A 27,844-nucleotide genomic window follows, 5' to 3' on the forward strand; every position below is an offset into this window, starting at 1 on the left:
CACAGCACACTCCTTCAACTATACACAAACAGCGTACAGTATGCTACTGCTGCCCCTTCCTTCCTCTTGCAACAACACTAGCCTACATAGAGATGTGAAACACGTCTGACTTTCCATTTGTCAGACAGCTAGCTGTGTTAAGGGTCAATGTGTTTCCTGATAACTGGGCAAGGGTTGAGGCTGTTTGCAGAGCCACCAGGCTGCATTTCATTCCAAGAACTTCCCTCCCCTATGTCCTCCTTCACTCCCCTTTTATGAATCTGAGACAACTTGGTAGGTGTAAGCAATAGCTTCACCACCCAGTTTCCGCCATGTTGCTTTAACATATCCAGTCCGATCAGATCTTTTAAGGGTCGTGAATAAAGGCAGTGGAGGAAACACCTTCCTGAAATGAAGAACAGGTCGTACTGGGCCAGGCACAGAGAGACTATGGGCACGTTCGACATTGCAGCCGGCTTTAAAGGCGAGTCGAGACTGACCGATCTACAAATTACCTTGCATCATAAATGAATGCCGCAGCCCGTCTGGTGTTCAACCTTCCCAAGTTCTCTCACGTCACCCCGCTCCTCCGCACACTCCACTGGCTTCCAGTTGAAGCTCGCATCTGTTACAAGACCATGGTGCTTGCCTATGGAGCTGTGAGGGGAACGGCACCTCCGTACCTTCAGGCTCTGATCAGTCCCTACACCCAAACGAGGGCATTGCGTTCATCCACCTCTGGCCTGCTGGCTCCCCTTCCTCTGCGGAAGCATAGTTCCCGCTCAGCCCAGTCAAAACTGTTCGCTGCTCTGGCACCCCAATGGTGGAACAAGCTCCCTCACGACGCCAGGACAGCGGAGTCACTCACCACCTTCCGGAGACATTTGAAACCCCACCTCTTTAAGGAACACCTGGGATAGGATAAAGTAATCCTTCTTACCCCACCCCACCCCCACAAAAAATAATATTTGTAAAGTGGTTATCCCACTGGCTATAAGGTGAATGCACCAATTTGTAAGTCGTTCTGGATAAGAGCGTCTGCTAAATGACGTAAATGTAAATGTAAATGTAATAAATAACTACTCATTATTAGTAGTAGATCAGTGAGTCACAATTTACCCATGATACAACACAGCCTTTCCCTGCAGCGGGGTGACATCTTGCCTGGAGGACAGTGTCCTGATTTGACACTGGCTGTGGGAGAGGCACAGTTGTGCAAACAGACTGTAATGATAGGGCCGTCACAGCACCCGAGTGTCTCTGTGGAACAGGAGAGCTATGTGCAGGTAGTTGGTGGGTGGTTGGGTTACTGTTTTCTGATCGTAAACCATCAAGCTATACTACCCATTTTATACCAATGAAAGATTCTCTATATCAAGTCGAGATTTGTTATTGTATTTTTATTCAACCTTTGAAAATAAATCACATTTAAATAGCTGTACGCATTTCTAAAAATATTGTATTGAAAAACATAATCTATTAATTATATTAAAATCAACAGAAATATCATAAATCAAAACCTTCACATGAAAGGAAAGAACATATTTGGCAGAGGTTCCAGGGCCTAGCCCAGTCCAGAGTTGTATACAATAATTCGGGCGAGGCATTCAGAACCTGCTATGAACTCTAGAGCAAACAGCCATGAACCTCATGAGAGCCTGTCCTGCCTGTCTGCCTGCCCTGCTCTGCCCTGCCTGCCTCTCTGCTTGGCTGCCTGTCTGTCTGCCTGCCCTGCTCTTCCCTGCCTGCCTCTCTGCTTGGCTGCCTGTCTGTCTGCCTGCCCTGCTCTGCCTGCCTCTCTGCTTGGCTGCCTGTCTGTCTGCCTGTCCTGCTCTGCCCTGCCTGCCTGTCAGCGTGCCTGCCTGCCTGCTTGCCTTCCTGTCTGCCTGCCTTGCCTGACACACATCTGAAATGGAGGACAAGGGATCCAGGAAGTAGCGCTGCATTAGAGAACAGCCTGCATTTTCTCTCTCACTCTCTGCTGGGCATACATACACATGAGAGATGACAGCACAAAGTCCTATTGTTACTGTTCAGTATGTGATTGTGTTGGTCAGAGTCTTGGAGAGATGTTGATCCTTGCCCTAAAAAAACAGAAAAAGATGGCTGGTTACTGTGCACTGCCTGAACTGGCAATGCCCTGAGAGGGATGCCTGAGCGTGGCCACTGCCCCTGAAGCTTTCCCAATTGAGGGTGGAGTGAGAGAGAGAGCAGGGAGCCAGCCCGAGCTGCCTAACAGAGACTTAGAAACAGGCAGCGCTCTTTTGAACCGCTGCCAATGGAGGCTGGCCCAAGCCATTGCAGCTGAAACTTTTACAAGCTCACTGCTGGTGAGCAGGAAGAGAGAGACACAGAGAAATATTTTTAAAGGGAGTATTCTCCTGTTCCTCTCTGCGCTCGCTCCTGAAGTATTGGTAACATAATTTCTTTCTAGATAATTGTTAGGGTTTATTAAAAGGGGAATCTATACAAGAAAACATAAAACACATTGGGAGGAGCGTGTATGAGGATTGAGAAACATTGAAGGACAGAAATAAATGAGAAAATAACAAAAGAGCAGATGACGTCAAAGAGAGAGCTGCCCGGGATAATGCCTGAGAAAAGAAGAGGATGATGACAGTTCTTGACTGCAGCATTTGTCTATGTGACATACTGAATGTGTCTATGTCTCTCTCGCTCTCTGGTGGACAGACGGAGGAGGAAGACGGACAGACGGAGGAGGAAGACGGACAGACGGAGGAGGAAGGGAGGGAAAGAGACTTTTTGGCACAGTGACACTGGATTATTTTGGTGATTATTTTGGCATGGAGTCCCGCGGAACTCTGTCATTGGATTTATCTTACTACTGCCGTCTGTTCCCAGAAGTTTTCCTCACCCTTAGTTTTGCTTCTAATCAAAACAAAAACACAGGCAGGTGCAGAACAGCTAAAGACGTCTGTAATGACTACCGAAAATGGGAATTGTGAGGCATGTACTACCTGGGACTGATGCCAACTGCTGACAAAAGGCTTCACTGCACGCTCTGAGAGAAGTCTCTGCATTCTTTAACTCCTCCTCTTTTTCTCCCCAAATGCATCAGAAATCTCCAGCGTTGAGTTGTTTTGATGTAATAAGTCTGGCAAAGCATTTTGGGGTGCAAGAACCGATGTAAGTATTTCATTCTGATACTTATCTCCGCGTTCGTGTGTTTTTTCCTGCTCCCTCTGCCTCAGTGTGTTACTGTGAGGTGTGTTGATGATGATAGACTGTCAGTGTTTGGGTTTAAGGGCCTTGCGGGGTGACTTTGTTTCATTCTTCCTTACAACCACTCTTTCAGAGAGGATTTCAAAGTTCAAGAGCTCAATTTCCGCTATTGAACAACTTCAGTTCTAACCCAAAATATGATTTTTCTTTTCGAAAGTCATCTGTTTGAGCAGGCTGTTGTGACCTCATGCTCTCTCTGTCTCTCTCTCTCTCGCTCTCGGCAGCTGGGCCAAAGTGGGCAGGGAGAGGGGAGGGCAGGGATAGAGGAGGGCAGGGATAGAGGAGGGCATGGCAGAGACTGCTCTCAAGCCCCAGCCCCTGTTCGAGTGGGGTTGCTCGCCAGCACGCCGCTCAGCCTTTCCCTCATCCTGCAAGGGAAAGAGAGGGATATAGAAACGCGCTCTCCTCTCTTTTCCTCCCACACTTTTTTCTCCACCACCATGGCCTGTTCCCCTTGGATCATGTCTGCCGAGATCCCTGCTCTGTCCTTTATTAAATCTACCTCCAGGTATTTCCATTTTTAATACTGCTTCTATGCCAGCGCCCTGTGACTCTATGTTTTTCATCTACCTCTCCTTTACTCATATCTTTTGAACTATTCCTCTTTTCCACCGTCACCTTCCTCCTGTACACGTGTCTGCCTCGCCCCCGCCGCCGAATCTCCGCCATTACTGTACTGTAGAAATTAAGCAGAGTTTTGGATGAAGAGGTAGAGAGAATGAGTTAGACGACGAGCATAGTGTGCACTTTGTTAACCCAGTGAAGCTTGCTATAGTGGTAGCTGTTCACTTCAGGGTCAAACGTTTAGCGTGTGAGGCAGCCGCCCAGGATGAGATGCATTCTTTTATATGAAATGTGATGGACAGCTTTGTTTGTGTAGGACGTTTTAGGTAGAACAGTCACCCGAGGATAAAGAAATAGGCCTCATAGTGGTCTCATGGCTGGCTCTGGCCATTCAAGCTTTTAGTGAACAATAACATTTAATGCATCGTTATGAGGCAAAGAAAGCCTAATCAAACTACTATGCCATAAATACTATACCCTACAGCCCTAAAAAAAAAAAAAAAAATGCACCAGCGCTGCCTCTCAAAACTTTAAAAGGGAAGTACTTTGAGATAAAAGGACTTTTGCATATTTACACTATGGTTTATCTTTCTCGCAGAATTCAATCCCATAAGGTTTAAAACATAGTGAAAAATCAGCAACCAGTCTCCTACATTGTCTGTAGTGGAGGAAACACTGGAATGTAGAATTGGTATGATCAAAAGAAGATGACTCCCACAAATATAGAGCAGTTCTATAGAGAACATAGTAAAGTCAACAAGTTGGCTCTAGTATCAGCGGCCATAATATGAATATGGACAGTTTTGCTCTTTGATTATATTCAGGCGTTCAAAGTCTCTTACAATGTGTCCGTAACATATTTACTGTATCTCTGCACACACAAACAGTTATGATATGTTGATGTTTTGGGTGATTTGATATATTTTCAAAATGGAGACCCTGATCTCAAGGTTTTTGCATGAATTATTATGACAGTTCAAGTCATAATACAGTCACATCTAAAAAGGTAACTCTTTAGAAAGCCCTGGAAGCTGTGTAACACAACAGCTCTCTCTACCAAATGTGTTAAATGGTGAAACAGAGATGTCAAACTGAATTACAACATTACATGAGCTGATAAGGAATGGGGGAACTACTTCTTTGGTAACTAACGGTCGAGTCACTGCTGTTACCTACAGACCTGTCCAGAAACCAGTATGAACCAGATCATTCTGATGCAAGCAATGTTCTATGCATGAAGGGACTTGTACTGTATAGTATGATTGTAGGGTCTCAATTTCAGAAGGAGCATGTTTGAATGCTTTTCAGCATTTCTGCACTTCCAATTTAGGTTTAAGTTGTTATTGTTGGCGTGTTGCATTTAGATCCTGCAGAAACGATCACATTAATGGACACAACGTAGAAGAATGACGAGAGAACGAGTCTGGATTTATGTTGAAGTGGCTCGTGGTTATTAGCAGTAACTACTTTCAACAAAGGAACGTCAAAAGTCGACATTTTGTCAGTACAGGTAGGCCTACTACAATGCACAGCATCATGTAGCCAAGGCCTAAACTATTTTCTTCAGTTTTAGAATATTACCTACAGTCTATTATTTGCTTAGTGTGTGAGTGTGTTTGTGTGTGATGGTTGTGTATGTGCATGTTTGTGTGCTTGTGAGAAAGAGAGAGAGCACGGCGTACAGAAAGCCAAAGCTACAGTAAGAGAGAAATATAAAAAAAGGGGTGGGGGCAGGGAAGGTTGGGAAGAGACAGAAAAGGAGCTTCTCCTCCCCTTGTTCCTTGTGTTCTCCTCAGATGAACTTGTCATGTTACTTGATGATATGTTCTTTTGGAAGCCAGGCCATTCATATCCCCTGTTATTTGTGTCTCCTCCCCCCGGTTACAGTGACCCGCTGGTTACCAGGAACAAAGTCTCTTTGCCTTCATCAGGAACTATAAGCATACTCAAACAATCCGATTTGATAATACTTGAAGGCCACTGAGAAGGAAAAAAATTACAATATTGAACGTTTTGTTTAACTCTGATGTATCCAACTGCTACAAAATCGAGGGAAAAGTTTTGGATTGAATTGAACATATTTTATTGTTCAATTGAAATAGTAGAAGCCAATATAACATGGTTCTGAAAAAGAAAAATAGGGGTTATCCTAACAGCTTGTAAACTTGAATTCAGTATTAATAAGTGATATAGGCCTGTACGAAATGAAATTCTTTGTTTTCTTTTAAACAAATCTACAGGAATGAATATTGAACAAAGTGAAAGATGTAGCCATTACATGTTAAACAGTCATCTAGGTCTGTTCATGGTTTAGTGCAGTTAGTTGCTGCATGTTATTAGTGCTATAACAAACAGGGGTTGCTATGCTACGCTACGCTGAGTCCTCCAGAGACCACAGGATAGAGTCAAACAAGGTCAACGCCAGATATACTTCCTGTTTGGGGCCCGCTATTTTTGCAACCAGTGCATTCTCCTAGGATCGAGCCGATTGACATTATGAATAATTTCTCTCAATGTAGGGAACAGAAGTACGCTACTGTACTAGACAAAAGTTTACTATACATGTAGTGTATAGGTACTATACTAGGCTCAATAGGAAATATACTGTGTCTATAGTGGAGGATTTTATAACTCTCCTATACTAGGCTCAATAGGAAATATACTATGAAAAAAAGACGTGGAGCCTGAGTCTGGTATTAGCAGAAAGATTAGACTGGAGAGTTGGAACATGAACACCAGGAAGACAGTGAACTTGGACTACTTGGCTATGGGGAAGGAGGGGCACACCACGTCCATGGTACAGTACAGAACAATATGGTGTTTTTTGTTGTTGTTGTTGCAGAGGTTGGTTATATACACACATACTTAAGATTGGAAGTGAATGCTGATTGACTCCAAACAGTACACTGGCTTAATAATCCTGACTGATTTGAAGCAAAGCATTTTATGAAAGCAGTATTGTCAGATCAACTCTATGATACACTGTTTGTCTACTGGTGAATTGATCAAGTGATCTCTTCTAAATCCATGTTAAATATATGTGAATGCTAAATGAGTCACATGCTTTTTTCACCAGCGATTTTTTGCTTGAAAACATTGTTCATAATTGATTGGATATGTATTGAAACAGACACTAAATAACATATTGTTCTAAACAAAATGGGCTCAAAACATTAACAGAGGCAGATGCTTGCAAATGGACTAACTCAACGTGATAATAGCCACTTCCTTTTCAATCATTACCATACTGAAGTGGCAGGCGATCAAAGTGTTTCTAATTGTAAAGCGGAAATAACTGTTTACATTAATTAGGCAGAAGATCATTGTAAATTCCTGGCAAATGGAGAGAGGAGAGGGAAAATAAACAGGATGAGTCACAGATGGTCTCAACGGATGGAGCAGACAGGATCAGTCTTTTACTACATTAGCTCTACACCTCTATCTGGACATTTGAGTACAGGATCTAGCTGATGTTGCAATGGTATGAGTCTGGTTCGATGCCATAGTAGTTCTGGTATTGTTACATGCACGTCTTTGTTTTTTTACATGGCAGACTCCCATTGCTTCGATGCCAATATTCCCCTCCCCCCTCCCCCGTCAGTGGCGAGCATCGCCATGCTCCCTCCACTACATCAACTGCTTTTTGGTTCATTGAGATTCAGCTTGGCACACAGACAATGCCCATTTCTTGGCACAGGATATTGGAGAGAGGAGCGTACAAGATTCTACCCCAGTCTCTTCCCTCTTGGTCGTGCCCAGTGTTTTACCGATCCCAGTGGACCATCGCCAACTCATGTTAGATATTTTTCGTATTGTGCTTGTGGCAAAATACTAATCGCGAGTGATTTGTAATCCAGCTAATCCACAGTATGGAACATGAGAACCAAGTTTGTTATTGCGACGGTTGTTTTACTCTGTCCGGGCATCTTTCCATAAGGCGAAACACAGAAACAGCATTTTCTGATGATGTCTTTGTCAGGAAAAGTGTACAGCAGAGGTGACAGGAAGACCGCTCCTCTCTCTTGCTTACCACGGCAGCCATTTTCTTTTGTCCAATAAAGTCAGTGAGTGAGAAGCCTGGGATTTGAACAGTTGATAATAAGGATCCAGCTTTTAGCTGACTTAAACATTTTAATGTTTGTAAGTATTATCTCTTCTCCAAATTTAAATGTGTCTGTTTTCGTATAGGTTATATATTATGTACACAAATATGACTCAACGTCTTTTACTATATTGACATCTACCAAGCCTGCAGATCTGCATTTATATAATTCGGACTCATACAGTCATACAGGTAAAACACTTCTCCAAATCCAAATATACTTAATCATTGAACATATTCTGGATTCTCACAGTCAATCCCATCACCTGTGGTCATGTATCTTCAGGCTTGACAAAAAACTCTCACAGAACTATGAGGCCCATCATCCTCATGAAGCACTGTTCAGTGGGTAGTTACTGCCTACAATTACTTCAAACAGTTTCATATAGAAAAATTGTATGCAAAAGGTTGTGTAGCTTCTTCGTACTAAACTTGCTACCAAAACTATACAAGTGATTATTGCAACCTTATCTTTGATCAAGTGTTACCAATGTGCTAAGCTTGTTTTCTTAAGACATTTTACCTTGTTGAAATTGACCACTATCTTATTTTTTTAATTATTATTATTATTTTTCATTTAGCAGACACGCTTATCCAGAGAGATTTACATGAGCAATTAGGGTTAAGTGCCTTGCTCAAGGGCACATCGACAGATTTTTCACCTAGTCGGCTCGGGGATTAGAACCAGCGACCTTTCAGGTTACTGGCACAACGCTCTTAACCACTAAGCTACCTGCCGCCCATATTTCCTTTGTTAAACTTCAGTTAATTATTCATAAACAACCAGACAATCATCAATGAAGAAATGTGGAGTTACTCCAACAAAATCCAACTGAAAATGCATTTTAAAATGCATTTCTTATTTGACCTTATTAAGACATCTAAATAAATGGTACACTCACAGTCTGGAAATTGAATTATTGTTCTTAAAAGCAGAATCGTAACTTCAAGATCATAATACCTCAAACTAACGTAAACTTCATAACATGTATCAAGTTAGGATTCAGCCCTAAGCCTTTAATCACTTATTTTTGTCAATAGAAATCAGTCCCCCTCGTTCTGTCTCGTCTGTGTACACTGACCAGTCAGAAGAGGCTCATATTTGGCGTCTAATTAATTCAACATCTCAATTAAGGCCTCCACTCCATCCCTGCCCCACTGCCTTCTCATTCTCCCCCACAGAGCAGTCCCTGGCACTCCTACAGACTGCCTCGCAGCCTGCCAAAACATTTCAATCACTGTCTGCCTTAATTAGGCCAAATAGGAATTCAGAATGTTAATGAACTGCCCTGGTGCCTTTCAGAGGCTACGGTTCACATGCTAATTTATGCAAAACGGCGGGGCCTCTTCATGGTTTGACCATCGTCTACCATAACACTGCCTGAGCCGGCCCAACCCACCCAGCCAAAGCATGGCCCTGGGGGGCGCGGGCTGCACTGCCCAGCTGGTACCTCAAACTCTAGTTGGCACAGCTAACACTGAGCTCTTTTTCAAAGAGCTGGAAATGGCTTCCACACTGAGAAAAACAACCACATAGGTTTAGGGGGAACATCTGAGACTCTCTTGTTATGGTAGAAATGATAAAAACATATTTATAGTTCACTACCAAATACCATGTCAGCATAAAAACAATGGAATTTTATCAGTTTCCATTCACCTTCATCTCTTTGAAATGATGGACGCTGCAAAGTGGTAAATGTCATTGATCTTATCCACTCAGATGGCCATAACAGTGTCACCTTTTACAAGTAAAACAGCCAGACCCAGCTGAGATCCAATCCAATGGATTGAAAGAAGCAGTGTGAGAGTTTCACAGGTTTCTGCCCCACAGATGTTGTCACTTAAGAGTGCCAAGCAACTCCCTAAAATGGCCGAAACGCTGCCATTTTGTTTTCATCCTGTTCCCTCCCTTCCTTTGCATTGCTTGCAGGCTATCCACACAGCTATGTTCAGGCTAGCCACACAGCTCTGTTCAGGCTATCCACACAGCTCTGTTCAGGCTATCCACACAGCTCTATTCATGCTATCCACACAGCTCTGTTCAGGCTATCCACACAGCTCTGTTCAGGCTATCCACATAGCTCTGTTCAGGCTATCCACACAGCTCTGTTCAGGCTAGCCACACAGCTCTATTCATGCTATCCACACAGCTCTGTTCAGGCTATCCACACAGCTCTGTTCAGGCTATCCACACAGCTCTGTTCAGGCTATCCACACAGCTCTGTTCAGGCTAGCCACACAGCTCGGTTCAGGCTAGCCACACAGCTCGGTTCAGGCTAGCCACACAGCTCTGTTCAGGCTATCCACACAGCTCTGTTCACGCTATCCACACAGCTCTGTTCAGGCTAGGGGGAGGCAACTGGGGGTTTAAATTCTGCTTTTTACTTCTGCCTGTTAAACAGCAAGGTTGTAGGGCTGGAAAGAACCAAGTTTCTAAAGAAAATGGGCACTAATTCCTGGCGCGGCTCTCCTTTATTACATGCCAACCTCTCTGAATGCCAGTGAGTTAGTCTTTAGGCTTGCACAAATTATCACACTTTCTGTAGTGACTGTATTGTTTTGTTTTTATTTAGTTTATCTTTTGACCTAAGCTACCTTTTGCGATTCTGTATCGATCAGATCACATGCCTGCTTTTCTCTATAACTGTCACAGTGACACGAACACAGCTGTCGTGGCCTTAATATGAATGGATGATTCCTTGGGTTCAGCAACACAGATCACACAAAGCAAAGCAGTTGAACCAGGCCCAGGTTTAAAGAGCAGAGCCAAAACCAAAGAGGAAATTGCTCCTTGGAGCTAACTCCCTATAAAACTGTTACCAGACTAACTCTTCAGTCCATTGTGGGGGATGTCATTTGAATAATCTGGATCTGTGCAAGGTTTCTGTTTATGCCTGATTATTCAAGTTGGTTAAATCTACTGTCCTGTAGTGTGTCTGAATGTGTGTGCATCTATGTGTGAGCATTTGTACAAATGCAAATGTGCAAAGGTGTGTGTATGTGTTTATTATGTACAGTAATGATCAACCACTAAACATACAAATGCTCTCTCTCTCTCTCGCTCTCTTTCTCTCACAGTTTCCCAGTAGAAGTCCTAACCTCCTCTCCGGGTTGATGATAAATTGAGCACCTGTCCTTGAGGCTGAGGTAGTAGATTGAATAGTTGTGGGGTATATGTCCTCCCTCTGAGATAACTATACAATCTACTGTCTTTCCTAAGGAGACAGACTGATCGTCAATACCCCTGAAGCCTGACCATTTTCCCCTGGCCGTCCCATCCGTCTCCCCAGCCTGGACACCTGCCTGCAGCTTGTCTCTGTTCTTTGTGGAAGTTAAACCATTAGCATATCACATCCATTCACTGAATGTTCCAGGACAACATGAGGATGTGCAACATTTCCTCTGTTGGACCACCCAATTCGTTATTTGGTTTACAGCGATTGGGGCCTATTGTGATATGGCCCTATTGTGTTGGAGTGAAAGTGTGCTTTAGGGCGAGTGTGTTTGTGTTGTCGCCTCACGCTGTATGTGTTTGAATGACATTCCCCCTTCATCTGTCAGTCTTTCAGGTGAATGTGTCCTGGCGAGGTGAGGTAGTAGGTTGTATAGTTTGTGGAGGGATAGAATCCTATTCAGGTGATAACTATACAGTCTATTGCCTTCCTTGAGAGGCACGCTGACCGTCTGCAGTGACGAGGAACTCCACAGAAAGCTGCTCGTTGAATTCCTCTATGCATTGGATGCAATCTTACTATGGTAAAGCAACAGAGGAGCGCTGGTGTGTTTATTATTAAATCCTTGCTAGTGCAGGACTCCAGAGACATCTGACCTAACTGTTCTTGTAGGCAGGGGTGGAAAGAGAACTGAAATATCCTACTCAAATAGGAGTGCTGTTACTTTAAGCAATACAAAATAAAGTGCATAAACAATAAAGTTGTCAGACTTCAATATAATTCAGACTCCATGTCGTTCACCCTTTAAATCCATCATTCACCCCTCTGTTACATCTTACTTGTCCATGGGACCGGCTGACATTCACTCACTCAACCATTCACACTCTTTCCCTCACTCCCTCTTTCCCTCTCTCACTCATTCACTCACAAACTCCCTTTTCCCTCACTCACCAGGGGTGGAAAGTGTACTGAAATATCCTACTCAAGTAGAAGTACTGTTACTTTAATAAAAATACTTTTTAAAAAGTACTCAGAAAAGCTACTCAATTACAGTATTGAGAGTAGTTATAATGAGTTACTTTACACCTCTGCTCATAGATTCACGACTCAGAGCACCCCAGGATATGAAGAATATGAAATGCACTCAAGAGAGAATATATGAGTGTGACATAATCTAAACTATAAGGGTTGGTTCTCCAGACCTAAATCAAGCCCTAAATAAATAATTTCAGGCTTGTGTTATGTTACATGTCAACATTATTCAAGGTTCTATTAACGAATAAATCTTAAATAAAGCTTTTAGTCTGTATTTTTAAGTAATTCAAGACCTCAGATTACTCCTATTTTTAGGGCCTCTACTCTTTAGCTTGTTCATAAATGATATTTCTCTTGTATATAATGTCATGTAGATTATAATGTTTTGTGTAGACATACCACAACTGTGGATGAAACTACATCTACCACAGCAATGCTACTAGTTTCACAATGACTTGAAGAGTTACTGTAAAGTATGACCTAGTTTATATGTGAGCAAGACTGAAAGTATGTAGCTCTAAAGGAAAAATACACAAAGGTCAGTGGAGGTCTGATAGAGTATATCCAGCCATTGTATCACTCTGGTAGGAACAAAATGCGTTCATCTATTGCAATATGCATTATTGCAATAATGTAATACGTATCCCACTGCGTACTGCCATCTAGTGTACTTACACGAGACCAGGGGAAGGGTAGAGATGTACTGCCAGTCAATATACATTAATCAATAGACACAATATTAGCTACAACAATTGTATATTACATGAAATGTAATAGTATGTATTTTACAAACCATTTTGAAATAAGAACTTTACTTCAAAGAGGATTTCCTCATCTCAGAAAATGTATATTTTGATTTGGAAAATTGTGATGGAGAACTATTTGTATATTTTATGTGCCACCTGATGGTATAAAGACATTACTGCCACAAAATACAGTACAGGTCTACAGACTCAATAATAAACATAGTCTTGTGGGGAAAGTTGTGTTAGAACGTTGTGTTGAAAATAACCATAATCATAAAGAAGTTAATTAGAGAAGTACTCCTTTATTGAGATAGTACATCTTATTTCCAATTCTGGGAAAGCACTGTACAGATGGTAACAATTGTAAAAACAACACACTTTTTGATTGAGGAAGTGGCATTTAGACAAAGGAAATGCAACAATTAAAGGAAACACCCAATAGTCTGTCTATTTTCATTTTTAACCATCAGTTTCATTCGCAACAAATGCACTTTGCTGTGATACGCCAACACCGTTGAGCAATGCTAAAGTAACATACTTTGACATAATAATAATATGCCATTTAGCAGACGCTTTTATCCAAAGCGACTTACAGTCGTGCGTGCATACATTTTTGTGTATGGGTGGTCCCGGGGATCGAACCCACTACCTTGGCATTACAAGCGCCGTGCTCTACCAGCTGAGCTACAGAGGACCTTAGCTCTACCTGATCTATAACAGTAACACATGTTTATATTATACTGTTAATACAACGCATAAAGACACATATGAGATGTAGACCACATTCTAAATTGCTTTGCATCCCTACAATGACCATTTTCAAAGGATCTGAGAATAAAACCCTGGAACTATAACTTCTTACCACACTCTTTACATGTCACTAACTGTCCCTCACTCACAATGTTGAACGCCGCTCAATTAGTCATTTCTGGGGTTACTGCTGATGTTCTTCTCAGTGGTCTGGTTGTCACCTCGACACACAAACTTCCTCCATATCCTCAGGTACGCTTCCTGGATCTTGCGGATCTTGAAGGCATACACGATCGGGTTGACAGCTGAATTGCCATGGGAGAGGAGGATGCCCACGTAGAAGGCCTGGTGGGGTATGTCTGATGGGTTACCAAAGTAGGCAACACAGTTCATGAAGTGCAGAGGGAGCCAGCAGAAGGCGAACAGCACCAGGACCAGAGTCAGGGATCGGGCCAGGCTCCTCTCCTTCCTGAAGTAGGTGTGGGACTGGGCACCGCTACCCGTCCTCCCCTTCAGGTTCTTCCGGATCGTACAGAATATGTAGCAGTACAGGACAGCCATGATAAGCAACGGGGTGAGGGTGCAGAGGAAGAAATTGAAGTATACGATGTATGACATGGGAATCACAGCCAGGAAATGGCAGATGATGGTGGTTGAGTTCCCTGAGTGAGACAAGGTGTCACGGTTGTACCACCCAAACATGGGTAGGAAGCTCAACATGAAGGCAACAAACCAACATATTGCTACCACCACCCAAGATCTCCTCTCTGTCACTGTCCTCTTGTACCTGTTCAAGCAGAGAATCTGTTCATCTGACATGACAACCTTAATGCTTTCCTTTGTACGCACACATCAGATTTATAATAATAATTACAGAGGGGAAATCATTTGAGAGAATGTGCGAGGTGATACATGCAGTGCCCTCGGTAATTATTGGGACAGTACTTTTTTTTTCTTCTTCTTTCGGCTCTATGCTCCAAAAGCAATGACTATGAGGTTAAAGTGCAGACTATCAGCTTTAATTTGAGGGTATTTTCATCCATATTCATAGCACGCAGTGACTACATCAAGCTTGTGACTCTACACATTTGTTGGATTGATTTGCTGTTTGTTTTGGTTGTGTTTCAGATTATTTTGTGCCCAATAGAAATGAATGGAAGATAATGTATTGTATTGTCATCATGGTAGCATCCACATTAATGTAGAAGTGTTTAGAAACATATTCTATTCTTATTTACAATAAAAGTGACTCCAAAATGTCACAATGCATTATCTACCATTAATTTATATTGGGCACAAAATAATCTGAAACACAACCAAAACAAACAGCAAATGCATCCAACAAATTTGCAAATGCATCCACAAGCTTGATTGCGTGCTATGAATATGGGACCAAGTACTTAACTTTTTACTACTTAAATACACATATAAGTGAATTTGTCCCAATACTTTTGGTTCCCTAAAATGGGGGGACTATGTACAAAAAGTGCTGTAATATCTAGACGGTTCACCCGATATGGATGAAAATACCTTCAAAGTAAAGCTGACCGTCTGCACTTTAACCTCATAGTCATTGTTTGATTTCAAACAAATTAAGAAAAAATGCTTCACTGTCCCAATAATTACAGAGGGCGCTGTATCTAGGTCAGAAGACAACTCACCTGAGCGGGATGAAGACGCGTAGACATCGGTCTACAGAGATGGCTAGCAGAAACAGTACAGAGGCCAATGTCAACAGAATTTCCACACAGCTTATGAAGAGACAGACATTGAATGAGGTCTGCACTCTTCCATCTACCAGTATAGCCGCTGGCACAGCCACAGAACCTACAAGGAAGTCTGCCACAGCCAGAGAAACCAGAAAGCAGAAGGTGGGCTGCCGTAGAGAGCTGTTTAACCACACTGCCCAGATCACCAGCACATTGCCCAGACAGCAAGCAACAGCGATGAGCACCTCCAGTACTGTGTAGGCCACTTCTCCTCCAGACATCCTGTCAGCCGTCCAAGGGAAGTTTACTATTCTGCTGTAGACTTGAACTCTACTGTATAATCCTGAGGATTTTACAACAATGTTTCTTGGACCAGGCTGTCTTTGCTCATTGAAAAGGTTACTGCCCCCTGCAACTTCATGCTTACCTTCCATTTCCTTTTCAACAAATGCAAAAGGTTTTAATAATATGCACATTGACAAATCTTTAATATAAACCACATTTTAAACTGTCCTGCATCCTAAAATAATCTATTATGAATTATTCTAATATAATCATGTAAGTAAAAACAATTTTCGGTCATTTTAATAAAACAAATGGCATCTTTGTGTATCTATTATTTATGTTATATATACAGTATATATATATATCAAATCAAATCAAATTTTATTGGTCACATGCGCCGAATACAACAGGTGCAGACATTACAGTGAAATGCTTACTTACAGCCCTTAACCAACAGTGCATTTATTTTTAACAAAAAAGTAAAATTAAAACAACAACAAAAAAAGTGTTGAGAAAAAAAAAGAGCAGAAGTAAAATAAAGTAACAGTAGGGAGGCTATATATACAGAGGGGTACCGTTGCAGAGTCAATGTGCGGGGGGCACCGGCTAGTTGAGGTAGTTGGGGTAATATGTACATGTGGGTAGAGTTAAAGTGACTATGCATAAATACTTAACAGAGTAGCAGCAGCGTAAAAAGGATGGGGTGGGGAGGCAGTGCAAATAGTCCGGGTAGCCATGATTAGCTGTTCAGGAGTCTTATGGCTTGGGGGTAGAAGCTGTTGAGAAGTCTTTTGGACCTAGACTTGGCACTCCGGTACCGCTTGCCGTGCGGTAGCAGAGAGAACAGTCTATGACTAGGGTGGCTGGAGTCTTTGACAATTTTGAGGGCCTTCCTCTGACACCGCCTGGTATAGAGGTCCTGGATGGCAGGAAGCTTTGCCCCAGTGATGTACTGGGCCGTACGCACTACCCTCTGTAGTGCCTTGCGGTCGGAGGCCAAGCAGTTGCCATACCAGGCGGTGATGCAACCAGTCAGGATGCTCTCGATGGTGCAGCTGTAGAATTTTTTGAGGATCTGAGGACCCATGCCAAATCTTTTTCAGTCTCCTGAGGGGGAATAGGCTTTGTCGTGCCCTCTTCACGACTGTCTTGGTGTGTTTGGACCATGATAGTTCGTTGGTGATGTGGACACCAAGGAACTTGAAGCTCTCAACCTGTTCCACTACAGCCCCGTCGATGAGAATGGGGGCGTGCTCAGTCCTCTTTTTTTTCCAGTAGTCCACAATCATCTCCTTTGTCTTGGTCACGTTGAGGGAGAGGTTGTTGTCCTGGCACCACACGGCCAGGTCTCTGACCTCCTCCCTATAGGCTGTCTCATCGTTATCGGTGATCAGGCCTACCACTGTTGTGTCGTCGGCAAACATAATGATGGTGTTGGAGTCGTGCCTGGCCATGCAGTCATGGGTGAACAGAGAGTACAGGAGGGGACTGAGCACACACCCCTGAGGGGCCCCCCTGTTGAGGATCAGTGTGGCAGATGTGTTGTTACCTACCCTTACCACCTGGGGGCGGCCCGTCAGGAAGTCCAGGATCCAGTTGCAGGGGGAGGTGTTTAGTCCCAGGATCCTTAGCTTAGTGATGAGCTTAGAGGGCACTATGGTGTTGAATGCTGAGCTGTAGTGAATGAATAGCATTCTCACATAGGTGTTCCTCTTGTCCGGGTGGGAAAGGGCAGTGTGGAGTGCAATAGAGATTGCATCATCTGTGGATCTGTTGGGGCGGTATGCAAATTGGAGTGGGTCTAGGGTTTCTGGGATTATGCTGTTGATGTGAGCCATGACCAGCCTTTCAAAGCACTTCATGGCTACAGACGTCAGTGCTACGGGTCGGTAGTCATTTAGGCAGGTTATCTTAGAGTCCTTGGGCACGGGGACTATGGTGGTCTGCTTGAAACATGTTGGTATTACAGACTCAGTCAGGGACATGTTGAAAATGTCAGTGAAGACACTTGCCAGTTGGTCAGCACATGCTCGGAGTACACGTCCTGGTAATCCGTCTGGCCCTGCGGCCTTGTGAATGTTGACCTGCTTAAAAGTCTTACTCACATCGGCTACGGAGAGCGTGATCACATAGTCATCCGGAACAGCTGGTGCTCTCATGCATGCTTCAGTGTTGCTTGCCTCGAGCGAGCATAGAAGTGGTTTAGCTCGTCTGGTAGGCTTGTGTCACTGGGCAGCTCGCGGCTGTGCTTCCCTTTGTAGTCTGTAATAGTTTTCAAGCCCTGCCACATCCGACGAGCGTCAGAGCCAGTGTAGTACGATTCAATCTTAGTCCTGTATTGACTCTTTGCCTGTTTGATGGTTCGTCGGAGGTCATAGCGAGATTTCTTATAAGCGTCCGGGTTAGAGTCCCGTTCCTTGAAAGCGGCAGCTCTGCCCTTTAGCTCAGTGCGGATGTTTCCTGTAATCCATGGCTTCTGGTTGGGGTATGTACGTACGGTCACTGTGGGGACGACATCATCGATGCACTTATTGATGAAGCCAGTGACTGATGTGGTGTACTCCTCAATGCTGTCTGAAGAATCCCGGAACATGTTCCAGTCTGTGCTAGCAAAACAGTCCTGTAGCTTAGCATCTGCGTCATCTAACCACTTTTTTATTAACCGAGTCACTGGTGCTTCCTGCTTTAGTTTTTGCTTATAAGCAGGAATCAGGAGGATAGAGTTATGGTCAGATTTGCCAAATGGAGGGCGAGGGAAAGCTTTGTATGCGTCTCTGTGTGTGGAGTAAAGGTGGTCTAGAGTTTTTTTTCCTCTGGTTGCACATTTAACATGCTGGTAGAAATTAGGTAGAACAGATTTAAGTTTCCCTGCATTAAAGTCCCCGGCCACTAGGAGCGCTGCATCTGGATGTGCGTTTTCCTGTTGATTTATGGCCTTGTACAACTCATTCATGCAATCTTAATGCCAGCATTGGTTTGTGGTGGTAAATAGACAGCTATGAAAAATATAGATGAAAACTCTCTTGGTAAATAGTGTGGTCTACAGCTTATCATAAGATACTCTACCTCAGGCGAGCAAAACCTCGAGACTTCCTTAGTATTTGATTTTGTGCACCAGCTGTTGTTTACAAATATACACAGACCGTCACCCCTTGTCTTACCGGAGTCAGCCGTTCTATCCTGCCGATGTAGCGTATAGCCCGCTAGCTGTATGTTATCATTGTCGTCGTTCAGCCACGACTCGGTGAAACATAGGATATTACAGTTTTTAATGTCCCGTTGGTAGGATAACCGTAATCTTAGGTCATCCAATTTATTTTAAAATGATTGAACGTTGGCTAATAGGATTGATGGAAGAGGCAGTTTACTCGCTCGCCGTCGGATCCTTACAAGGCACCCCGATCTACGTCCACGATATCTCCGTCTCTTCCTCACGCGAATGACTGGGATTTGGGCCTTGTCGGGTGTCTGTATGATATCCTTCGCGGCCGCCTCGTTGAAGAAAAAATCTTCGTCCAATACGAGGTGAGTAATCGCTGTCCTGATATCCAGAAGCTCTTTTTGGTTATAAGAGACGATGGCAGAAACATTATGTACAAAATAAATTACAAATAACGCGGAAAAACACACATAATAGTACAATTGGTTAGAGGGCTGTAAAACGGCAGCCATCTTCTCCGGCGCTGTTCTAATCACTTTATATATATATAAAGTTCTGGGCAAAGAGGGGTTTTATAGGTTAATGCATTTTTCTCAGGTTGGCATATATTGGGATGACTCATGTACTGGAGGCAGCTCTGCACGATAGTCACTAGCTGGCACAGCCACTAAGTCATAAAATCGGATTTTAAACCCAACCCTACCCTTACGCCTCGATCAGACCAACAGTGTCATTGCATCAATGCTGCTTAATAAATTCTACAGTCAAACTGTTTTTTATTGGATATGTGTACAACAACAGTTCAACATTCACCTTTTGCTACTATTTCTGTCAAGTCTACACATACAATTTGATGCATACGTTGGATATATCCAACGTATGCACCACACAGAACACAGAATGCACTGCAACTGCCTCTGCAATGCAATGTTGCAAGGCAAATGCAGCATTCCATTGGAAATGAATGCACTTCTGGTGTACCAAAACGCAATGAAGCTGTCGGTGTGATCGAGGCTTTAACCACACTGCTAACCCTAAAACCTAACCCTAACCTTAAATTAAGAGCAAAAAGCACATTTTTGTTTTCATGAATTTGTACAATATAGACAATTTTGACTTTTCAGCTGGCAAATCTAGCGGAAATCGCTCAGTTCTGCCTCCAGGAAAATAATACTTTTTTAAATAATGGATTTAATGGTGCTCCGTGGGATGTTCAAAGTTTCAGATAATTTTTTATAACCCAACCATGATCTGTACTTCTCCAAAACTTTGTCCCTGACCTGTTTGGAGAGCTCATTCGTCTTCATGGTGCCGCTTGCTTGGTGGTGCCCCTTGCTTAGTGGTGTTGCAGATTCTGGGGCCTTTCAGATCCCACAGAGCACCATTAAATCCATAATAAGAAAATGGAAAGAATATGGCACCACAACAAACCTGCCAAGAGAGGGCTGCCCACCAAAACTCACGGACCAGGCAAGGAGGGCATTAATCAGAGAGGTAACAAAGAGACCAAAGATAACCCTGAAGGAGCTGCAAAGCTCCACAGCGGAGATTGGAGTATCTGTCCATAGGACCACTTTAAGCCGTACACTCCACAGAGCTGGGCTTTATGGAAGAGTGGCCAGAAAAAAGCCATTGCTTAAAGAAAAAAACAAGCAAACATGTTTGGTGTTCGCCAAAAGGCATGTGGGAGACTCCCCAAACATATGGAAGAAGGTACTCTGGTCAGATGATACTAAAATTCAGCTTTTTGGCCATCAAGGAAAACGCTATGTCTGGCGCAAACCCAACATCTCTCATCACCCCGAGAACACCATCCCCACAGTGAAGCATGGTGGTGGCAGCATCATGCTGTGGGGATGTTTTTCATCGGCAGGGACTGGGAAACTGGTCAGAATTGAAGGAATGATGGATGGCGCTGTAGTGTCTAAAAGACACACCTTTGCTGGTCCATGCTTGTGATGATAAGGAATCCGCCGACACTGTACTCTGTTTTCAAAGGTTTATTATAACAAAGGTTCCAGCATCGGAATTTGACAGATTCTGCAGATATCTGTGAGACAGCACAGCCAATCAGTAATTTGCTATTCTCCCCTTCTATTGTTCAAGACATGGTTTTATATTATTTATGACGTAATATGGTGTGATTCTAAAAAACCAATCCCTGGCCTTTTCCACACTGCTCCCCATATCATCTTTCCATGAACCACAGTAATGTTTTCCAGATGTTTCCAGCACAGTAGAGTACACCATTTTGCCACATCAGCAAAATCTTAGGGCCAAGTTCCCTCTATCACACTTTCTGCAACAGTCAGCATATTGTAGACTTTAAGACACTACATATTTCCCCCCTTCGAGACTAATTAAGTCTCGAAAACAAAAATAATAGGATTATGACAAATAACAATTCTTGTTCTTGAGTAACTTTAACAATAAACCAAAATTTATGGAGATTAAACACATGTTTATATAGACACATTTTTGTATGTAGTGTAAATACATTATTATGGAGTGTAAATAAATTGTTATGGAGTGTAAATGAATTGTCATGGAGTGTAAGAGCGAAAAACCTGTCTGGCAGCTTTCATTCCAAATATCCATCAGTCAGTCAAGACAGGAAAATTCTCTCACGGCCCCTCTGCCCTAGGCGACCACCTAAGTACTCCAGATCAATTCACACATCTTCATGAATATATTTTAAGCTATGATGCAATTGAATACATATGAAAACCCCAGCAAACAAAATACCATCAAAATGTCCACATTCAGGCTGGTCGACCCATCGGACCCTCCTGTGGATTCTCTCTTTCCTTGCCTAGACCCCATATCCCTAAACTTCAACGAAATAAACAAAAACATCTGAGGTCCCCACATGTACCCAACACAGAAAACATAATTGTTCAAAAATTAATACAGAAAGAATATAACACTGGAATGTAGTCCACTACACTTCATCTCCTCCACAGTGTCGTCTTTCAATGCGACGTTGATGATGGAATCGGAACATTTCCACTCCTTCCTTGTTCCACTTCCTCCAGTCCATTCATATTGTCCATGTTTGAGTATTTGAGTCCCCTCTACATATTCCCCCATATGCTTCTGGAAGAAAAGAAAATACCAAACAGTATCTTTTTGCAAAACAACACATGCAAATTAAAACATCAATGTCAACTAAAATTGATATATGAAGGTATATATAAAATAATGACATTCCATTTCCCCCCTTTGATTCATCACAATAATATAATTGTCCCACAATCAGATATTCCAAATTTCCTAGAGTTATTTCAACTGTAGTTTTCATAACATTTTAGTCTGACTTTTTCCAATTTTATCTTTCTCTAATTTTTTCAAAAACCCATTTCACTGATTTATTCACAAAACTCTTTCCCATTTTCTGAGGATATTAAATCGGGAAATTCCCACCTGCTTATGACTTCTTTACACAACAACTTTGCAACCGACTGAGCATATTTTAGCTTAGTTGAACATCTTATGAACCTCTTGGTATATGAATGTAACCAAGAATAACAGTCACACATTATTTTCAAACAGATTGTGCATCTGCCTATGACATAGTCAATCTATTCAAGAAAATATGGTTCCCAAAAACTCTACTCCTTTGTGATTTTTATCCTAATCTCCCATTTACAACATAAGCTAACCCATAGCTTACTAAATCATCATGGTTTCTCCAAAACAATATTTGATTGCTACTCTAACGATTTTTCTATTGTCTTCAAAACACTTGCTTTCGAAAGTCCTTAAATTTCTGGTTCAATCCCTTGGATTGCTTCATCTTTCAATGGATACTGATTCTTCCAAGGAGGTCTGCCTCCTCAACTTTCATCTCAATTGAGCTGATTTCACAAATCCAATATCAGTACTACTTTGATATCACAAACATTCTTGAACTTTTTCAACATCTCTTCTTCCATAGATTCTCAATTCATCTTCACACTTCAAACACATTCGTTCATCTTCCGTACAGCTTATGACTCTCCTTGTCCTTGAGCCAAAATCATCATTTTCAGAAATCGCTGATTTTCACTCCTCCAAATCCTTCTCATAATTAGTTGATTTGACATAGTGAGATGTGTAACCTCTTCAGGCTGAACACAGATAAACGCCTTTCTGCTATCCATCATCACTTCCCATAGTCCATTGTTTATTTTCACTTCAATTGTTGGATCTTTTTCTCTTCTTCTCTAATCGGAGCTATCAGTTGAAACTCCTCCTTTTCGGATCTTCTGGGCACCTCTAGAATTCTTGCTCCTTTCCTCTAAAGGATTCACCTGTCCTCCAGATGATCTTCACTTGCTCCTGTATCTTCCTCTGAAATTCTTTCTTTCCAGAAACTATCTATGGATATGAAACAATTGGTACCGCTATTGGTGTCTGGTACAATTGTATTTGACCTTGTTCAGTTGAAACTGTAGCAGTGATTGTTGATTTGGTTTACACTGATTCCTGCATAACCAAGCTTATTTTCTCCTTCTTCTTCTCCAGTTGTATTTGATTGAGTTTTCTGAGAGTTTCTTGGTCCTGTTCTTTCTGGTTGTGTTCCTTTTTCCGGTACAGATCCACTTGATGGGCTATATGATCTGTATAGACACCTTTTGTCATGCTCCCAAGTCCAACCACTTCTGCCAGTTTGCTCCTTACCGGTAAGGGCAGTCCCATCTGTAGTTTAGCTCTCAAGATTGACTGCTCAATTTGACTCACATCTGGATCATTTCCGGTAATATTTCTCCACACTTGATGAACTCTTGACACGTAGGCTCTCGGATTTTCTTGTTGTCCTAGTGGGTCAATCAGAATGTTGTCAGGATGCACATTTGTTGGAAACGTATCCTTCAGTGCTCTCCACAGCCGATTCCTGCTTGCAGCCAACAATTCAGGATCATTCACAGCAGTTCCCACATATCTATGAAGTCCAGCTCTCTGAAAAATTTCTTCCATACCTGGAATCCCAAGGAGATTAGCCAAAAGTCTCTTAATGTCTCCTATGGCAGACTGTGTTCCCACCGTAATTTCTTCCAACTTTGAAATCCAAGGATATGCTCCATCTTGAAGAGTAGGCAGCTTCTCAAGTATATCTGACATATCGGTGTTCTGCAAAGGCTTATATTCTAGGTTTTGTCCTCGAATGATCACCGGCATAATTTTCTTACTAGTGCCATCTTTCCTTGGCCTCAATGTATATCTCTTCTCAGATTCTTGGGATTATTTTCTCAGCAGCTTCTTTTCCTTCGTCTTCAGCTTCTTGAGTCGTTCTTCCAGTTCTTTTACTTCTTCTAAATTATTGGCCTTATGCAGGAATGATACGCATCGGTCTATATCTCTTTCTATTTCTTCTGTGTTAGTCATTGGAGGATAAAATCCTCTTGAATATGAAGCACCTTTAGTCTCCAAATCTTCATCGTTGTCTCCATCTTCGTTTTCATCAGAGCTCGAATCGCTTGTATTCTTCTTCTTCCAACTTCCATCACCCCTTCTTTCCGCTCTGGCCAACCTCTGTCTGATGACAGGGTCATATCCACCCATGATCTCTTCTGAATCACTCTGATCATCATCATCATCATCATCATCATCAGCTAAATACAGGGAAATTCTTGAGGGAAACCTGTTTCAGTCTTCCAGAGATTTGTCAACGTCTGGGTGAAGTGGTGAAACGGAATCAGCCACAGGACACAGAACTGAGAAATGAATGGATTTACTAAAACAAAAGTAAACCATAACAAACCCTCTACACAGGGAAGAGCAGCACAACAGCTCACCAAACGACGTAAAACCACGGACAATCACGCACAAACCCAGGAGGGAAAACAGAGGTAATTATAGGGAAACAAATAAGCATAATGGGTAACAGGTGTGAATAATAAAGACAAGACTAGTGTAACACAGAAACATCGATCGGTGGCAGCTAGTACTCCGGTGACGACGAACGCCGAAGCCTGCCCAAGCAAGGAGGACGGGCAGCCTTGGGGGGGGGTGAATAGTTATGCACGCTTAAGTTCTCTTTTTTTGTCTTATTTCTTGTTTGTTTCACCTAAAAAATTAAAAATATATAAAAATATTGCTTCTTCAAAGTGGTAGGCAAGTTGTGTAAATCAAATGATACAAACCCCCCAAAAAATCCATTTTAATTCCAGGTTGTAAGGCAACAAAATAGGAAAAATGCCAAAGGGGGTGAATACTTTCGCAAGCCACTGTATGCCCCATTTGTTTTGTTTGGCTAGGGGTTAGGGTTAGTGGGTAAGGTTAGGAGTTAGGTTAAATGGTTAAGGGTAGAGTTAGGGGAACGGTTAGTTAAATTCCTCTGTAGCTCAATTGGTAGAGCATGGCGCTTGTAACGCCAGGGTAGTGGGTTCGATCCCCGGGACCACCCATACGTAAAAATGTATGCACGCATGACTGTAAGTCGGTTTGGGAAAAAAGCGTCTGCTAAATGGCATATTATATTATTTAAAAGTTTAGGGTAAGGGTTAGCTAACATGCTAAGTAGTTGTAGTTGCAAAGTTGCTAAAATGCTAAAGTTGTCTGTGATGAGATTCAAACATGCAACCTTTGGCTTGCTAGACGTTCGCGTTATACGCCCACCCCGACCAACCACCCTCCTTTTGTTTTTGCCTTAAGTAACCCACTGCTTTATGTAACCATACCAAACCTAATATATATCATAACATATAATACTAATTTGAGTGTTTACATTTACTATGTTACGTCTAGTCTATGAGACCAGGCTGGAATTTGAAGTAGCATGATTTTCTAAGTTAAAAGCAAAAAGAAAATATAATGTAAGTGAAACATTTGAACTGAATTGTGGGACATTGTTAAAAATGGTGATTGAACTTGATTACTGAAACGATGATGATTGGAAACCATGCCTTGTAATACATGTTGAAACACTGTGCCTGCTCATTCCAGACATTACTCCTGTCACTTGCCACATTGTGACATGAATACCATTCTCAGAAGCAAGTATATTTTTGAACATCCTTACTCGAAAGCCACAGGAAATGTGTACAGCACGACCACAGCTAAACATATTTCTCCAGCCAACGTAGAGCTGAAGATGGCGACACCTTGCCTCTTATTACCAAACGTTTATGTAGGATAAGGCTTCCTCTGAGAAGAACAAAAATGTTTTAGCTGTGGTAGAATTTTATGTTTTTACAGATTTACTACAAGTCTATTTATGCTATATTTAAACTATTTTATACACAGTCTCCTCCTACTAGCAGTGTAGGAGAAGTGAGATTCCATAACACCACCTATCACCAACCTAGAGCAGTCAGGTGGGGGCTGTGACATTTCCGTAAACCTTTTCAATGATCAAGTGAACATCCTTGAGCCTACAGGAACAAAAAACGTGCTGGCAAATCTCCAGGGGTATAGAATAGACCACACTTAGTGTTAAGTACAGTAATTGCCAATATTAAACTTACCTTGGATGGCTGACAGGATGTCTGGAGGAGAGGTGGTCTACACAGTACTGGAGATGCTGATCGCTGTTGCCTGCTGTCTGGGCAATGTGCTGGTGATCTGGGCAGTGTGGTCGAGCAGCTCTCTACGGCAGCCCACCTTCTCCTTTCTGGTTTCTCTGGCTGCAGCTGACATCCTTGTAGGTTCTGTGGCTGTGCCGCTGGCTGTGCTGGTGGATGGACGGGTGTGCACCTCGTTCAATGTATGTCTCTTCATAAGCTGTGTGGTCGTCGTGTTGACAATGGCTTCAGTCATGTCTCTGTTAGCCATTTCTGTGGACCGATTCCTACGCGTCTTCATCCCTCTCAGGTGAGCGTGCATGCATATACAGTACACACACACAGCTTTTAAAAAATGGTTGTCATGTCAGATTAACAGATTCTCTGCTTCAATAGGTACAAGAAGACAGTGACAGAGAGGAGATCTTGGGTGGTGGTAGCAATATGTTGGTTTGTTGCCTTCATGTTGAGCTTCCTACCCATGTTTGGGTGGTACAACGGTGACAACTTGTCTCACTCAGGGAACTCAACCACCATCCCCTGCCATTTCCTGGCTGTGATTCCCATGTCATACCTTGTTTACTTTGCCTTCTTCCTCTGCACCCTCACCCCGTTGCTTATCATGGCTGTCCTGTACTGCTACATCTTCTGTAGCATCCAGAGGAAGCTGAGAGAGAAGGTGGGGAGCGGTGCCCAGTCCCACACCTACTTCAGGAAGGAGAGGAGCCTGGCCCGATCCCTGACTCTGGTCCTGGTGCTGTTCGCCTTCTGCTGGCTCCCTCTGCACTTCATGAACTGTGTTGCCTACTTTGGTAACCCATCAGACATACCCCACCAGGCCTTCTACGTGGGCATCCTCCTCTCCCATGGCAATTCAGCTGTCAACCCGATCGTGTATGCCTTCAAGATCCGCAAGATCCAGGAAGCGTACCTGAAGATCTGGAGGAAGTTCTTTGTGGGTCGAGACAGTCAGGGCTCTCAGAACAACCAGACCACTGAAAACAATATCAGCAGCAACCCTAACAGTGCGGCCAGAAATATTGATGGCAATGCTATCAGCGTTGTGAAAATCGACACAGTTGAGGGTACAGCATGTTAATAGTGTAGGAAGACAATAGAAGTGATAGTCGCTTGGCTTTTTTTCTTTGGCAAAGTGCATGAACACCTTAGAACCTGTATAATAAGGGGAAACTACTGCCAGGGTGTTAAACATTGGCATATTTTTATATTTCGCATTTGTTGAAAAAAACTGAGTGAGAGAAATAGACAGAGTAAGTTACAAGGAAGTCAAGTAACTGGGCTCTTATCGATTTCCTGTTTAAAGACTCTTGAATGTACTGAGGCTTGCTGGCAGTCATCAAAATTATGCAATGCCACTCCAATTCAATTAATTTCAGTGCATATGATATTTCAATATGTCAGTGTTTAAATTGTGTGTCCCTTTTCTGCATGGTTCCATGACTATTCTAGCAAAGAGCTGGTCCAGAATGATAAGTTGATGGAGAAAAGGTACAGAATGATAAGTTGATGGAGAGAAGGTACAGAATGTGAATTAATGTGCAAATGGTGGGCTGTTAACCTGAGTGAAGTTCAAGTAAATAATCACATAAAATT

At 42.6% G+C, this 27,844-nt stretch overlaps 2 protein-coding genes across 2 annotated transcripts; one reads left to right on the plus strand and one right to left on the minus strand.

Moving 5' to 3' along the window:
- Window positions 1-13,464: 13,464 nt before the first annotated feature.
- Window positions 13,465-15,582, minus strand: LOC121575828 (adenosine receptor A1-like). The gene is made up of 2 exons (XM_041889120.2): window positions 15,254-15,582; window positions 13,465-14,379 (listed from the first exon to the last, which is right to left on the minus strand). The coding sequence occupies exons 1-2, from the start codon at window positions 15,580-15,582 to the stop codon at window positions 13,761-13,763; spliced, it is 948 nt and encodes a 315-aa protein (XP_041745054.1). The 3' UTR covers window positions 13,465-13,760.
- A 10,629-nt stretch (window positions 15,583-26,211) lies between these two features.
- On the plus strand, window positions 26,212-27,329 carry LOC121575777 (adenosine receptor A3-like). Its single transcript, XM_041889070.1, has 2 exons — window positions 26,212-26,540; window positions 26,627-27,329. The coding sequence occupies exons 1-2, from the start codon at window positions 26,212-26,214 to the stop codon at window positions 27,327-27,329; spliced, it is 1,032 nt and encodes a 343-aa protein (XP_041745004.1).
- Window positions 27,330-27,844: the final 515 nt, after the last annotated feature.

Source organism: Coregonus clupeaformis, chromosome 10 (genome assembly GCF_020615455.1).
Source record: "Coregonus clupeaformis isolate EN_2021a chromosome 10, ASM2061545v1, whole genome shotgun sequence".
Taxonomy (NCBI): domain Eukaryota; kingdom Metazoa; phylum Chordata; class Actinopteri; order Salmoniformes; family Salmonidae; genus Coregonus; species Coregonus clupeaformis.